Below are 14,823 nucleotides of genomic sequence, written 5' to 3'. Positions count from 1 at the left end.
AACAAAAATATGATATGCTCTGTATATAACCAATCGACCGTTTTGCGCAGATGCCGAATACTAGGGGATTTTGGTAACGAAGCTAGGGGAGAATGAAGAAGATGGCGACGAGGTCGACGGAAGGCATCACGCGTTCCCGGTTTTTATTCTTGATTATTTTGGTGGTGGTGTTTTGAAGGTGTATTTACAGGTAGTAACCATTTTATTCTTTCTTGTACTAGCTATTTAATCATTGAATTTCTTGCCACAATTTGATATTATTTACATTTTGCTGATTTTGCATAAACTACGATATCTGAATCATGGCATACTCCATGCCTTTGTTTTGAGTACCGTTAGATGAATCATGTTTGTTTGTTATACTGTACAGATGATTATGCCATTATTTTGTTTAATTAAGTATTTATTTCTGTATTCACGAGGAGTTGATTATCAGTGCGATGTTGCTCTGTCCGATTGATCCGTAACTATTCCGTGAGGGAAGTACCTAATACAGTTTGATTGTTCGCTGTATCTGTTACTTTCTGATTCGTGGCGCGCTGCAGTTCTTGTGCGTTAGCTATATCTGTTGCCTATTCGTCTCGTGCGGATTGCAGTTCTTAGCATCTTAGCAATAAGAGTAGAGGCCCTCTCATTAACATTCCCACTATTTAAAATATGTTCTGCTTGAGTGATAATCCATTTTCACATGAATACTTGCTATTGGCGATTGGCATTCTCACATGTACTTTTCGTCTTAAATTAAATTATGTTAATGGAAGACTGGAGTAGAGCCACACCATTTACATGTTTTCTATGTACATGCAATTTATTTTTTTTACGAGTTGTGTTATCTCAATTGATCGTACAGGTATTTTGAAGTGTTTTTGTACTGAATTGATTTATCATGTTTTTCCACTGCATTGATGATGTCTTGTGTATTTTGTTTTTATTAACTTGTTTAATTGCATTTGATTTGATTATCTGATATTTATCATACAATGTGAGATGTTTTATTTATGTGTATTTTCTCTGTCATTTTATTGCTGTAGGTGATTTATTTCATGTATTTGTTTAGCCTATGTCAGGGTTTTAGTCCCGTAGAAGCTTTCCCTGGCATGGTCTTGTTGTGTGCGTTAATATATTCATTTGTTCTTGTCATTTCTTACGCACAAGAGTTCTGTCTTTTATTTAATTCCCTTCCCGATATGTCTCACGTCCCAACACATAAAAGAACCGATTACATAACGTAGGAGTTTATTCGTGCCATCCATGTCTAGCCGACTGCCATCCCAATTCAAAAGTGCCGCGAAACTACCATCGTTTCGACTTGAAAGGTAGGTGGCTCTGCTTGTAGTTTTTTTGCAAGAGTTGCCAACGGTAAGTATATACCCTATACTTACGTTTTCAGTGTCGGCTTGATAGACCCCTAGGAACATTACGGTACTAACAGCAACAATCCCAAAGACAAGTCGAATACAAATAATGTTTTTGTCAATAACAATACTTCAATATCGCCAAACAATAACATCTTTGTTGGTTGCAAACAAGATGATTTTTCTGAAGTAACTCCACTAAGATAATTTAATGTAAAATTAAACGTATACTCGTATGTTAAGAATGGGAATGCTGTTTTTCATCAACATTCCGACCTGTGTTTCAGCCCCGTCCGACATTCTGGAACACTATCATAGCAAATTCAATTCGACCAATCAAATTCGCGCTAGTACTGTATCCCATACCGGAATGTTTAAATGCAATCCGGCGACAGACAATATCGACTTCGGTCGTCCCGGTAATTTAAACTCTGCGATCGGGGGGATGGAAAACATTTTATTTGTTACTCAGTTGTAAACGTTGATTAACAAGACAAAACGCAAACGGGTAAACGTCATGTTTAAACGCTACTGACTTGTAAAACTGACAGCAGACTTGTAAAACTGACAGCAGACCTGTAAAAATTTTACAAGTTAGTAATCTAGTAGGTAATTTCATTGGCCAGAATTAATGCGAAGTCTCTGTTACATGGATAACATGATATTTTAGACATTTCTTCAAGATTAATTTAAGAACTAATTATTTACGTCTACAAATGAGTAACAAATAAAATATTGTACATTATACGCCAGGTAATAGTTTTTACTGGCTCTAGGAGATGACAAGCTCGCCTAACGGCTCGCCAGTCAACTTCTCCTATCGCCAGTAAAAACTCACTTACCTGGCTAATAATGTAAAATACTATTATTTGTTACTAAGTTGTAAACGTTGATTAACAAGACAAAACGCAAACGGTTAAACGTCATCTTTAAACGCTACTGACTTGTAAAACTGACAGCTGACCTGTAAAAATTTTACAAGTTAGTAATCTAGTAATTTCATTGGCCAGAATTAATGCGAAGTTTCTGTTACATGGATAATATGATATTTTAGACATTTCTTCGAGATCAATTTAAGAACTAATTATTTACGTTTACTATTGTTTACAAATGAGTAACAAATAAAATATTGTACATTATACGCCAGGTAATAGTTTTTACTGGCTCTAGGAGATGACAGGCTCGCCTAACGGCTCGCCAGTCAACTTCTCCTATCGCCAGTAAAAACTCACTTACCTGGCTAATAATGTAAAATACTATAAGACGCGGTAAACATATGAAGCAAATTCATGTCTATAATATTGAAACAATTCACCGGAATTAAGTTTTCTTATTTGTTATTTTGTAGAGCGTGATTTTTCTTTCTGATATAATCATTGAAAAAAGAGATTTTTTATTCAATGCCTGCGTAGATAAATGGTAAAACGCATTTTTCTAAAAATGGGTCCTTTGCACCGATGGCAATTGTGTAAACAAGACGGCTTATTTGAGCTTCCTTGCATATTTCGCGGTCTCCAATATTTCTAAGGATTAATTACAATGCGCCCAAGCACAATAACAGCCACTTTCGGTACCAAATTTGACAACCACTTCTATTCTTATTAAATATCGATACCAGTATTTTGTGAATTCAGTAACTAAAAAGTAAATTTAATTTGGCGTCCTTACGTTACCATCAACAACCGCAGCTGCAAACCAGCATTCCTTACGAACTATAAGTAGGTACTACCATAGAGGAAATAGGTACAATTTCCTCTGTGGTACTACCTACCTACAACAGTGCTATGGCTGTTCAAAAGAAGCAGAAGAATGGGGTTGGAAGAAAACCCAAACTGGCCACACCCCCAGTAGCCTCTTTTAAGGATTCCAAAGCACTACTTGCATTTTTATCATGTAAGTAGTGCAAGACCAATTGTGGTAGAGCGTGCGGATGCAGAAAAGCAGGATTAAAATGACCCATTATTTGCGGTAGGTACTTATATGCAATGGGAACACTTGCGAAAATATCAATCAATTGACACTGGACCAATCTGTTGAAGATGGCTTGGACTTGCCGCTCGATCGATACTACTGCATTTGCCGTCTGAGGAACGAGAATCCGACGAATTGAAAGAAACCGACGTTGATCCCAAAATAGAGATAAACAAACATATTCCCTGTTGAAAACATTGACATTAACGAACCGGTTCCGCCAGGCCTTTGCAGATAGAGAATGTAATTTGAGTTACTTAAAATGAATTGATCATAGATTACTTAATTGATTAGTCAATTTGATTAATTAATTAATTCATGAATGAATATTTCGATAAAATATACGCCACTGTTTATCAAAAATGTCTGCCCAAGGGTAATATGCTAACTACATTTTTTGAAGGAAATTTTCTTCTCATCAATTATATTTTTTCGAAATTCACAGTTTTGATGATATCTGCGAAAAGCTGTTGAGGCGGCCATCTTAGAAAGATGGCGGCGTAGGCGGGAAAGTTTCGAATTGTGTATTTTAGTTCTACGCACCCAAACCGAGAAACCTGCAAAATTTCAAAACTTAGTTATTTTCAGGTAAAAATCCGCAATGACTGGCCTAGATAAAAGTGACAATGTTATACGGTAAAGGAGTAGCTTCACGAAATCTTGAACAAGGAGACAATCGGAAATCTTCCTTACCTATAGGTAGGGAGACTAATAATTAAGTTCCAATTCTAACTACTGAAGATGATACAGAAAAACATAGGACGTAATAAATGACTTTTAAAATCAGACTTTAAGTTTGTCGACTCATAAATTTTAATGGATGGATCTGATTCTTCTAAGTGATGGAACGTGGTATTCCAAGAGCTCTTATCGCTCGTAAGTTAAGAAGTAATAGCGACAAATTTAGTAGCACTATGCAGCTTTTACCATTAACTACTTATACATGTTGAAAGCCGTTCTCATAAGCATAGGAAAAGGTTCTTGCTCAATAAAAAGCTCTCATAAAACTCATATCACTAAGGGAAAAAGTAATTGGCCCTTATTTATTAATTAAAAATATAAAGTGGTATAGACAGATTTACCTACGTTTTATACAGACCAAGAAGTTATCTTTTATAAATCTAGAAATATGTTTGTTTCATTTTTAATCCTGCACAAGTATAAAGAGTACCTAATATAGCGAATTACCTACAGGTTTTACAAGGCACCCAAAACAGTAAGTATAGAAAACTTTTATACAAATATAATATTTTCAGAACTATATGTGTATAATTTTACTAGAATTCAACTTAATATTTCTGCCATATACCCCCATCTTTCATTAACCTACCATGGAATTTCGCACTAAGTGCCGAATTCCTTAGTGAGGGAAACAGTATGTGTATAAACAGCGACATTTACATCAAAGGTAAGAAATTGCCGTTCTGTACAGGTATCTAGGTAGAATGCAACAAACAAATAAATAAATTCTGTATGAAAATAGGTATAAGAGCTATTTACATACATACCGTTTATAGTTTTATTTGTTGCGTTTAAAGCCTTTATGATGACTATTGGCAACAGAAACAGCGAAACTAAGCGAATCATTTGATATATGTTTGGCAAACATTGTACGTTTTATGAAAAGATTTGGCGAATTTCTTAATTTTTTTGGAAATTTCTTTTCGAATTTATTATTATAAGTTTATTATTCTATATTATAGGCAAATTGTATTAACCTAATAAATCTTTATTATAAAAGACATTTCCCTAAATCACGTCATATAACACTAATACTTTTTTCTTTAGGCGAACATATTTTCCCAGTAATAAAAACTCGATTCGATTTTATGGTCGTTATTTCATATCCTGCAGTAAGGGAATTACGAAATAAAATAAACTGTACCTAAGGGACGCTGCTGTGACGCCATAGTCTCTGTCGTACAGAAGCTCGATATCCTTCATATGAAGCCATATGTGATACAACTTCTGGCACGGACAAAAACTACATTGTAGCAAAAGAATAATTACTATATAAATTTAAGTAATATATTGATTGTTCAGCTTTTTAATAAAACGCGAAAATGCGTATACACAATATGCTTGCTATACACAATAAATACAATAGTATGCTACAACTACTTAAATACATTTAAAATTCAATAGAAAGTTTTTGATTACCGACAATTAAAAAGCTAAACAACCAACTTCTAATAATAAATACACTTTTACAATATTACATGGAAAATTTTTAATTATGAAGACTTTACATCAGTAAAAGTGGTCGGTGTTTGTCAAAATTACTTCTAATAATTGTCAAGAATTGGATGCCAAAAGTCAGCTCGCTTCCTCCATGTTAGCCTACGTTTATCGAAGTTGCGTCGAATGACGCCAAGCCTGTACTATGTCAGGAGTTTGAAGAACATGATGGCCAGCGAGATGTTGACGAATAATATGAGGATTACCAGCTGTTGGCGCGAGAACCAATCCTGTAACATACATAAAAAGCAGTCATTATTTTGGCAGATGACATTCGTCGTTAGTGTTTTTCTTAAAATTTACTTTCTGAAAATGAAAATCTACCTATCGTGTGATGCATCGGTACGTACTGTGCGGATTCTGAACATTGTACCATGTAACTATCTACATTTGAAGCTTCACACTAAATGGAAAAAGATTGATGATTGGTACCTACAGTCTATTAGTTCCAGAATTAATGCACATCCTTTGTACCACATAAACTTGCACCATGTTTGAGTACTTTTCGTAAAATTCTATTGAGCATTTGAGTTTTGAAGCTAGTATCAAAATTTACACATAGCTCTTGATTGTATATTTAGATGGTACTAACCTATTTGGTGGTTTATGACAGACTATGGATTCAAGATTAATTTCAATGGCGATCTTGATTAGGCAATTGCATTCACCTAACTTGAACACTACGTTCCAAAAAGTCAATGATGCATAGGAAATTATCTCGCAAATCGCATTATTTTGATTCCAAGGAGGAAGTGCAACGCAGTGTATTGTTTTAGTCGGTAATTGACATGATCTTAATATATCGTTGTCAATCATCATAAAATAAAGCTGCCGTAACTGGATTAGAAGCAGAGGCTCTCTGGTCATAACCGAGCATCTTACTCTGACCAATTGGGCCATAATAAAGATATACAGTGTTATTATACCTTCAAAATATTATGAATATCGGAACTTTTTCAACTTTTAAAAAATCCGAAAAATGTAACGGGAGCCCGGTGGCGTATTTTTGTCCGATTTTTTGATTTCGTTAGATTTTCTTATAAATATGGTGGTAGTCTCCTATGTATATATTTCTTCATGTAGGGGCGGGTAGTAGAATAACCCTACCGTAGAGGGCACTGCGTGTCGTACAAGGCGACTCAACGGCCAGTCAGACGCAATTCCAGTGCTGAAGTTTGTAAAGGGCGTTAGTGCTTTGACCGATTATATCTTCTTTCCCATCTTGCGACATTTTTAAATGAGTTACTTTCATAGTTTGAAGTACCAGGGGGCCGAACCCGGATGCTACTTTCAGTTATGGAACCTTGCTGCGAAGGGGATTTGAGTTTCGCAATATTTAAGATTTGGTTAAAAATGGTGATCCTGGCACCATAGGCGATGTAATGATAGCGATTAAATGCTTGGATGGTGCAGGATAGACGATTGATTTTATACGAGTTTCAAGTTCTCACTGTAAATCCTTCAGTCCACTCCGCTTTGCCGTAATCAGTACTACATTGGGGGTTGTTTCTGTCCCCCAGTGTCAAAGCCAGGCATTTGTTGGTTGGGTGCTTAAGAGAGATGGCGTCCCCATGTACAATTTTCGTTGTTGTAGTGTCAGAGATGGACTCTTTCTACAACACTGTATGCTATTGTTTCTGCTTCAAATTACATACGATCCGTATTCGTAAGGGAAACGACTTTATGGTGGTTTTTTCAAATTCGAGTTGAATATATAATTGGGAGTTGCGTGGTTTTTTGAATTGAGTATTATGGGATTCTTATACAAGATGGTCCCATTTTTCCTAAACTTAGCCATTTTAAATTCCTTTAAATTCATTAGATCCCTAATGACTACAACGCTACATATTTTTTAAGTCTTAAGTTTAACGGATGGGTCACTAGTTAATCGAATGGGAAAAGTTACTGGTGTCAGTCTGATGGGCGATAACACAATTTTAATGTCTTTTACGTGACCAAAACAGATGAATCAGAATTACTCATAGTGATGCCACGACGCGGCGTGAGAAACGCGAACTGAGCGATCTTGAAACTTGGTGGGTTTTGATTAATGGCTTCTATACGCGTGTAATTGGTTTATATAGTCGCAATGGCCGATGTAATTTATTAGCGCCATTTTGGGACGTGTGGATAATTAAAAAGAGTACGTTTAAAAGAAATTCTACGCTAAGTTAAGGAAACGCGAAGTTAGAAATACTCTAAACACTTGGTGTACAATTAAAACGTTTGAAATTCATTTGGATTACGCAAGATCGAGCATTCCTCGAATTTTACTCTCCCCAATGTAACGTCAGCAAATTTTGGTTTTATTCCCCAAATCCTAAATAGAAGGTGATCAAGTTTCCCAAGGTTGGGCGACTCAAGGGGAGCTTTAGACACCCTATAACAGTGTATTTTCTACCTGTAGGTATTCAATACGGACTACGACCTTCAAGAAATTTAACGAGTAGATTTTTTAAGTTTAAACCGTAAATAGACTATTCTTCTCTCTTCTTCTCGATCCAATCATGTTGTAACTGTGTGAAACGCTTAAAAGGTATTATCCACTATATCCAATATTTGTGTATGAGCTCGGTTAGAAGAAGGTACGTTCAATATTAAGCGGCGGAAGTCTTCTAACTGAGTTATTTTAAGTTTTTGATTTGTGTATAAAAAACAGATATTAAAATACTGTTTCAATGAACGTTTTTTAGAGGGTTGTTTTTATTTATTTTTATTTTATTTTTTATTTTTGTATTGATGCGCCATCAAACTGGTCGAAGGCGGAAGGGATTAGTTTTTTGAATTTTTAAGTGGGAAACAAATAAGTCCATTTCACTAAGCAAATGGTATCAAAGTTTATTTTATTTTGGGCAAAAACCTAACACTACACACTACACTACTACACCAGAGACTTGTTATAACTAGACCGCGCCGTTGAGTGAAATTTCACTCAACGACCGCGCGTAACGTAGATTTTACTATAAACGCCTGTTGTCAAGATAGGATAGGCAACCAACTGTTCATCGCGGGGCAGACGTACGTTCTGCAGCTTGCTTTAGCCATGTTTATTCTAAATTTTAGTAGCAAAAAAAGATAACATATAGCTGTTAACTGTTTTAATCGAATTTATTGGTATTTTATTTGAACTAAATTGGTATATAACTGCCTTACTCTAGTCCTAATTTGATTTATATGTGTATTTTGGTGGTGAACACGTATGGGAAAATATACTCTTAAAACTAAAGATGCAAGTAGTAAGATACGATTATTTAGCGGATTTTGATTCAATATATGCCTATCTAAAAACCCAAATGGGCTGTAACTGTTATTTATTTTTCTTAGACTGCTGATAACCATTTTGTTTACAACGCGATGTGGTGTGGATTGAATGAAAAACCTGAACACATTTTCCGCAATTTGGCAAATTTTTAATGCATCGCTTGATACGTGCAACAATCCTCCACGATTTTTTCTAGTTAAAAGCTTTGAATGACTCTCTGATGCGAATATCGCATCTGCACATATGGAACATTTAACAGACTTAGCTATTTTTCTTGTAACAAAACCTGAAATATACTTAGTACCAGTAAGTACTTAGTTACGTCTATACCTAATAGGCAAATAGGTATTGCCGTTGTCTTGCTGGTAAAGGATGTCGAATAATAGTTCTACGTTATTTTAAGTGAATGGGAAAGTCGAAAACGCTCGTTATTGCATTATTGTTTAACACCTTCGTAGGTACCTTTCTAAAATCGGCTTCATTCCCCGCAAATGCACTATGGTGGGAGTAAATTTTTCTCTTCGAATGGCTCTGATCCATTGGCCCTTTAAACTTTTATCCGTTGAAAATCAGCATATTATTTAAAAATGTATCGACAGAGTACATGTTGATAGGCACAAGTTAACCTAAGTTTATTGGTTTATTCTCAACAGAAATTTATCTGTTCACTAATTCGAGCTAATCACGAGAATGATTAATGAACGGAACATCTAAAATAACAGCTTATTTCATTATACTGCATATCATCTCAGCGATTTTTGCCCCGCGGTGCATTGTGTGTTGCATACTGTGTCGACAACACCTTAGATACGTTAAGCGCAGTCTAGTTATAGCAAGTCTCTGTACCTACTACACAGACGACGTTCTATTTGCATCGAATTTACGCGAGTAAATAATGACTACAAGAACATTATTCAATCACGTAGTAAAACAGTTAATGCTTTCATTAAAGTTCACATTCCAATTTGAGGTTTTTGTGTGAAGTTATCACTAACGGTCAACGGAAATAGGGCTCTATTTAACAAAATCGTTACGGCCAAACTATTGAGCTTGTATTTTTAGCGTGTTTTTCACACAATATTAGGTCGGCGCCAATTATATATAGTGTTATAAACTAATATCCGTCGTTAATGTCAAAAAGACGCCGACAACTATACTAAAATATGTATAATTAAGCTCTAAACTGTGAAAGGTCTTTAACGTTCCCATTTCAGATATCCCCTTGATAGAATACACTTTCCCTGAAAACTATAGTCTCAATAATTCAAGGAAAGAAAAGTGAAACAGTAGGGAGAATCACAAATTTTGCTTGCAATAGAGCCACTGTTCAGATAAAATATCGTTTTTTGCTATGATTCAAGTGAAGTGATATACCGCTAGGCGATCGATAACGCAAGATATGCGTCAGTTTCCGATTAATTGGATTCGTTTAAGAATCGGCCTAGGACGAAGTCCAATGGATTAAGTAAAGAGTAAAGATGGGGGTTGTAACCTATTAGCGCCATTTTATAAGGGACTTAAGGGGAGTTTAGAAAGTGACCTGGGTTGAAGTAGGAATTTTTCATCTGTTGCAGAGATGGGAATTTCCTTAGATCAGTTTAGAGCAGGGGTCGGCAATCTATTGAAACAGAAGAGCCAAAAATTACAACTTATAAAATCTCCCAGTTTTGAAAGAGCCACAAAAAAAATTTGATTTAATATTATAGTATTTGGCTATATACAGGGTCTTGCAACAATGCGTCGGTTTTTCCTACATAGCTGATACCTGGTAAAAAATATTGGTGGTTGCGGATCTACAGAAATTATTTTTGCATGTACAGGGTGTCCCATTTTTACGATGTCAATAAATAACTGATCTTTTTAAATAGAACATCCTGCATATTTTTACTTGTTTCAATGCCATTTGTTCAAACTGCTATAACTATTCTTTTTCAAATGGAACTACTACTGTTTTATTTCGCTATTCGATTGTCTTTTGCGTTCTCTTCAATGTTTATAAGGGGTGCCCTGTGCTTAAACCCCGCAGTTTTTATGTTATTCAATATTTTTCACAAAAGTACCTACTCATTAATTAATTACGTGTTTATACATCGGAGTAGGCTGCTATAATAAAAAAACAAAAGAATACAAGAAAGTAAAGGTAAACAGGTGTCACAAATTAGATAATTATTTGCTGCAAGTGTACTTTTGATTTGGTAAACAAATAAGATTAATTAAAAAGGCGAATTTCGAACAAATGAAGTAATTTCTTTAGATAAATACGGAGAGCCGCAACTTTATATCAAAAGAGCCGCACAAATAAAATTAATTAAAAAGGCGAATGTCGAACAAATGAAGTAATTTCCTTAGATAAATACGGAGAGCCGCAACTTTATATCAAAAGAGCCGCAGATTGCCGACCCCTGGTTTAGAGCATTCTGCTGGCTACTCCGAATTAGGTCTTCCTCTTTCTCCCTCTTCAAGAGGGAGAAGAAATAAATAAATCAATAAATAAACAGCGACAATGACTTCCACTTCTTCGTAGACGCAATTAAAATCTGCGATCTGATGCGATCCACGGAAGGGAGCGCGCTCCGAGCGATCACCATGTTACTACAGGGACTTGCAGGAACCTGGTGGCGGGGTGTTACAACTTTCGCCTAGGTAACCGCGCTTCTAAAAGAGAACTTCGTACCGGACCTCCCAACGCACCAAATCCTAAGAAAATTCTTTGCTTCGGACCAGGCGGAGAAAACAGCCATAGAAAGGTTTGTGGGTGAGAAACGCGCTCCATTCGCTAAGATTTCCCGAGATGCGCAATAAAATTAAGCTTCCCAGTTAAGCATATGATTTATGGGCTGTTGTGCTCTTGAGATCGTCCCGCGCAGCAACCACAGCTCACCCACCACGCCACCACACAATCCGCAAAACCACTACTTAATTGCTATGGTTGTGGAACTCCAGGAGTAATGAGCAGTAACTGTTCGACATGAAGACGGCCAAAAGGAGCGCACGAAACAACCATGTTTTGCACCGTCAACTTTGAGCTTACACCACTTTGGCAACCGACCATCAGACGTTAAAGTGGCTTATGGCCATAAAAACACCGACAGTACGCTTTTCAACCTCACCCTCCAGTACATACCAGCGAAGAGCAACGTGCACCATCTGCACGGTTACCGTAGATATACCCATGCGTCCCTGAAGTGAAATCTGACAATGACAGCTGGCTGATTCAGAACTGAAAGAGATCATAGAATGTTTTGCAGTACCCTCAGGCACCCCAGAAGAGTACTCCCGATGGGCTGAGGAGGATATCTTAAGAGGCAAGGACGCCCTATTAGTCGTTCCTGACGCCAAGCGAAAACAAGTGCACAAGAAATACCACGACTCAACGCCCCTACGTACTACGTATGTAACTGCGTTTTGCTATGAACTCTACCAAGAATCAACCTACGGGATACTCAGCCGCACGTCTCATCTTTAGTCGTGATTTCAGAACAACAGATGACGTCACCCGGGATCAGAGATAGCTTCCTCCTAGAGATAACTTTCCATCTGTATTTAATTGCTCACCGGGACCAGGAGACCAAGGAAACCCCAAAAAACAGAGCGAAGGAGTATGCAGACCAGAAACGTCGGGACGTCCCCACATTCGCCCCGGGAGACCTAGTCCTCGTCAATGTGCATACCCTCGCAACACAGCCAAAGGTATATCCGCGAAGCCAGACAAGACGACCCTTATCGCATTCTGCAACAAATCCCCCCAACAAGCTACAAAGCAGCTGACCCAGCGACTCCGCACCAGGCGATTGGTAATGTTGCTGCACAACCCTACCTCGGAACGAAAGCACAGCAACCTAATGGGCTTGGTATGGTGCAGAGGATTCCCTAGGAAGATGCAGTGGTCGTGGCTCCCTCGTCAGGACGTCTGAAGGAGCCAGAGGGGGAGAGTGTAACGTATCCTTAACCCCACCTTCCCTAAATTACACATAAGACTCCTATGCGCGTCTACTTATAGCAACGGAACGGTCAGGAAGGTAGGCTCAAGCTCGGTAAGTTTCAGCCAGACCGGACCCATACAGACGCCTCGGTGGCTTACGCGAATTCTAGTGCCACGGCAAGCAAATCCCGACCGCAATCAAACTTGTTTACGGTAGTTCCTATTGTGTTTTCGATTGTACATAAAAAAGTCGTGTTAAGGTGTAAATAATCGGAATGCATACTTATAAATGAATAGTCTTGTGCGTGGACATGTGGAGAATTTTTCCACTCACCCTTCCAGTAATACTATTTCTTTGTTGTCACATATGGCATATACCGGGTGATCCTAGATAACTGCAGACAGTTTAAATTTGGCGCGTAGTGTTTTTTTACTTAAGGCATTGGCAAACATGTTTAGAAAGTGGTATATTTATGCAGTAATCGCCATAAATTAGCGTCGTTTTTTATATGAAGTTTTATTTTCTTGTCTCTACGGCGATCGGTGCTTTTTAAAGCAAACAGTTCTCTCCAAAGGTTCTTTGCAAGTGCAACAAAGGTACATAGGTACATTAAGAGAAAATACTTTACAAGGAGCATGTAACCTTACTTTTTTAGCTTAAAGGGGATATTGATTTATTCATTTTTAACGCGTAGGTACTATCATTGTTTTTAATTAAATAATTGTGATTATTGTTTAGTGATCCATTAAATTGATCCACCACTGCTTTTAAATAAATGCTGTTTTTTTGTTAAAATAATCAAATTTTTCAATCCTACAAATTGTAATTTTGTATATGAAATTTTTCGAAAATGCGGCCCTGGATAGTAGTTTTGTTGTCACCCGTTATTTATCGTGTTCCTATATGGTTCAATAATTTTATTGCTATTTTTAATAAAGTAGATATACTGGATAACCATCCTCGTCAATGTTCTCTTCATCGACAATCGTCCTCTTTCTCTTCTACATTCGTCCTTTCCATTTCCCCTTTGTATGCAGTTCTTAACCGATGGTTTTCTGATTCGGTTTAGATAACGTCTTGAATAAGATAGGAGCACAACTTCCCATAACCGGTTTGCTGTACCTATCTATGATGTAACCTGGTCGGGTTACCCGGTTACGTTTTATCTATCATTGAAAATATGCAAATAAAACAATTCAAACTTAATACAGCGATGTATCATGACAATACAGGAACAGTTTGTTTCGCTGAAAACCTTTAGCAATTGCTAATTAATACCTGCGCATATTACCTACACTACAAAAAAACGCGTTTTTCTATGCTTAAACCTAAAATGTGCGATTGTAAACGTCCTATTATATTCAATCTACAAAACAGTACAGTGACCAAATGTATTTCTACGATTTATATATCACATCGAATATGGTGGCAAAGTCACAAAGACCACAACTGATTTGCTTTTCGCCAAAGCCTCTTGGCTCTTATGAGAATAGTGCAAAAATGAAGCTTAAAAATGTATGAATGAGTGAGTATTTGCTTTTTGCTAGAGCATTCATCAAAAAGAATCGTCATGCCCACCGTGCAGAACGCAGCGTGCATTTTTAAAAGCTTTGCGCCTTCAGCAAAAATTGTGACTTCGATAAAAAAAATAAATCAACCAAAATGTTTAGACTGAACCTAGGTAGTTAAATAAAGAAAGTATATGACGTGAGCGTTATTCAAACATTAACAGCCAATTTACAAAAACAAACATCTAAATGAATATATATATCTATAAAACTAACATACCTATCAGTTCTCTGTAAGACGGTAGCAAGGAAAACAAATACGAAAAAAGTCGTTTTAGAGTTTCGTGATAAACACAACTATGTACATGAGTCATCGTTACAAACATTTAACAACAAAATTAAACCTAGGTAAAGTCAAACTTAAAAAGTGCAAGGCAACAATAGAAATTAAATGTATGTATTGAGGTTCGCTGAGAAGTCAAGACTGGTATGCAGAGTTAGCGCAGATCTACTGATGTTTATTTTTAGCAAAATAAACACAATGTTTTTTTTTAATTTCGATATTG

The 14,823-nt window shown here is 36.7% G+C and overlaps 1 protein-coding gene across 1 annotated transcript in view; it reads right to left on the bottom strand.

Annotated features, from left to right (window-relative positions):
• Positions 1-4,342: 4,342 nt before the first annotated feature.
• LOC116170470 (junctophilin-1) overlaps positions 4,343-14,823 on the bottom strand; it is a 71,611-nt gene continuing 61,130 nt past the window's right edge. The window contains exon 7 of the mRNA XM_031486899.1: positions 4,343-5,794. Within this exon, the coding sequence (XP_031342759.1) occupies positions 5,708-5,794 (87 nt within the window). The 3' untranslated portion in view covers positions 4,343-5,707. The remainder of the gene's footprint in view (positions 5,795-14,823) is intronic.

The sequence above is a fragment of the Photinus pyralis genome, unplaced genomic scaffold, assembly GCF_008802855.1.
Source record: "Photinus pyralis isolate 1611_PpyrPB1 unplaced genomic scaffold, Ppyr1.3 Ppyr1.4_LG5, whole genome shotgun sequence".
NCBI lineage: Eukaryota > Metazoa > Arthropoda > Insecta > Coleoptera > Lampyridae > Photinus > Photinus pyralis.
The sequence above is the reverse complement of the archived record's forward strand: the minus strand, read 5'-3'. Positions and strand labels throughout refer to the sequence as shown.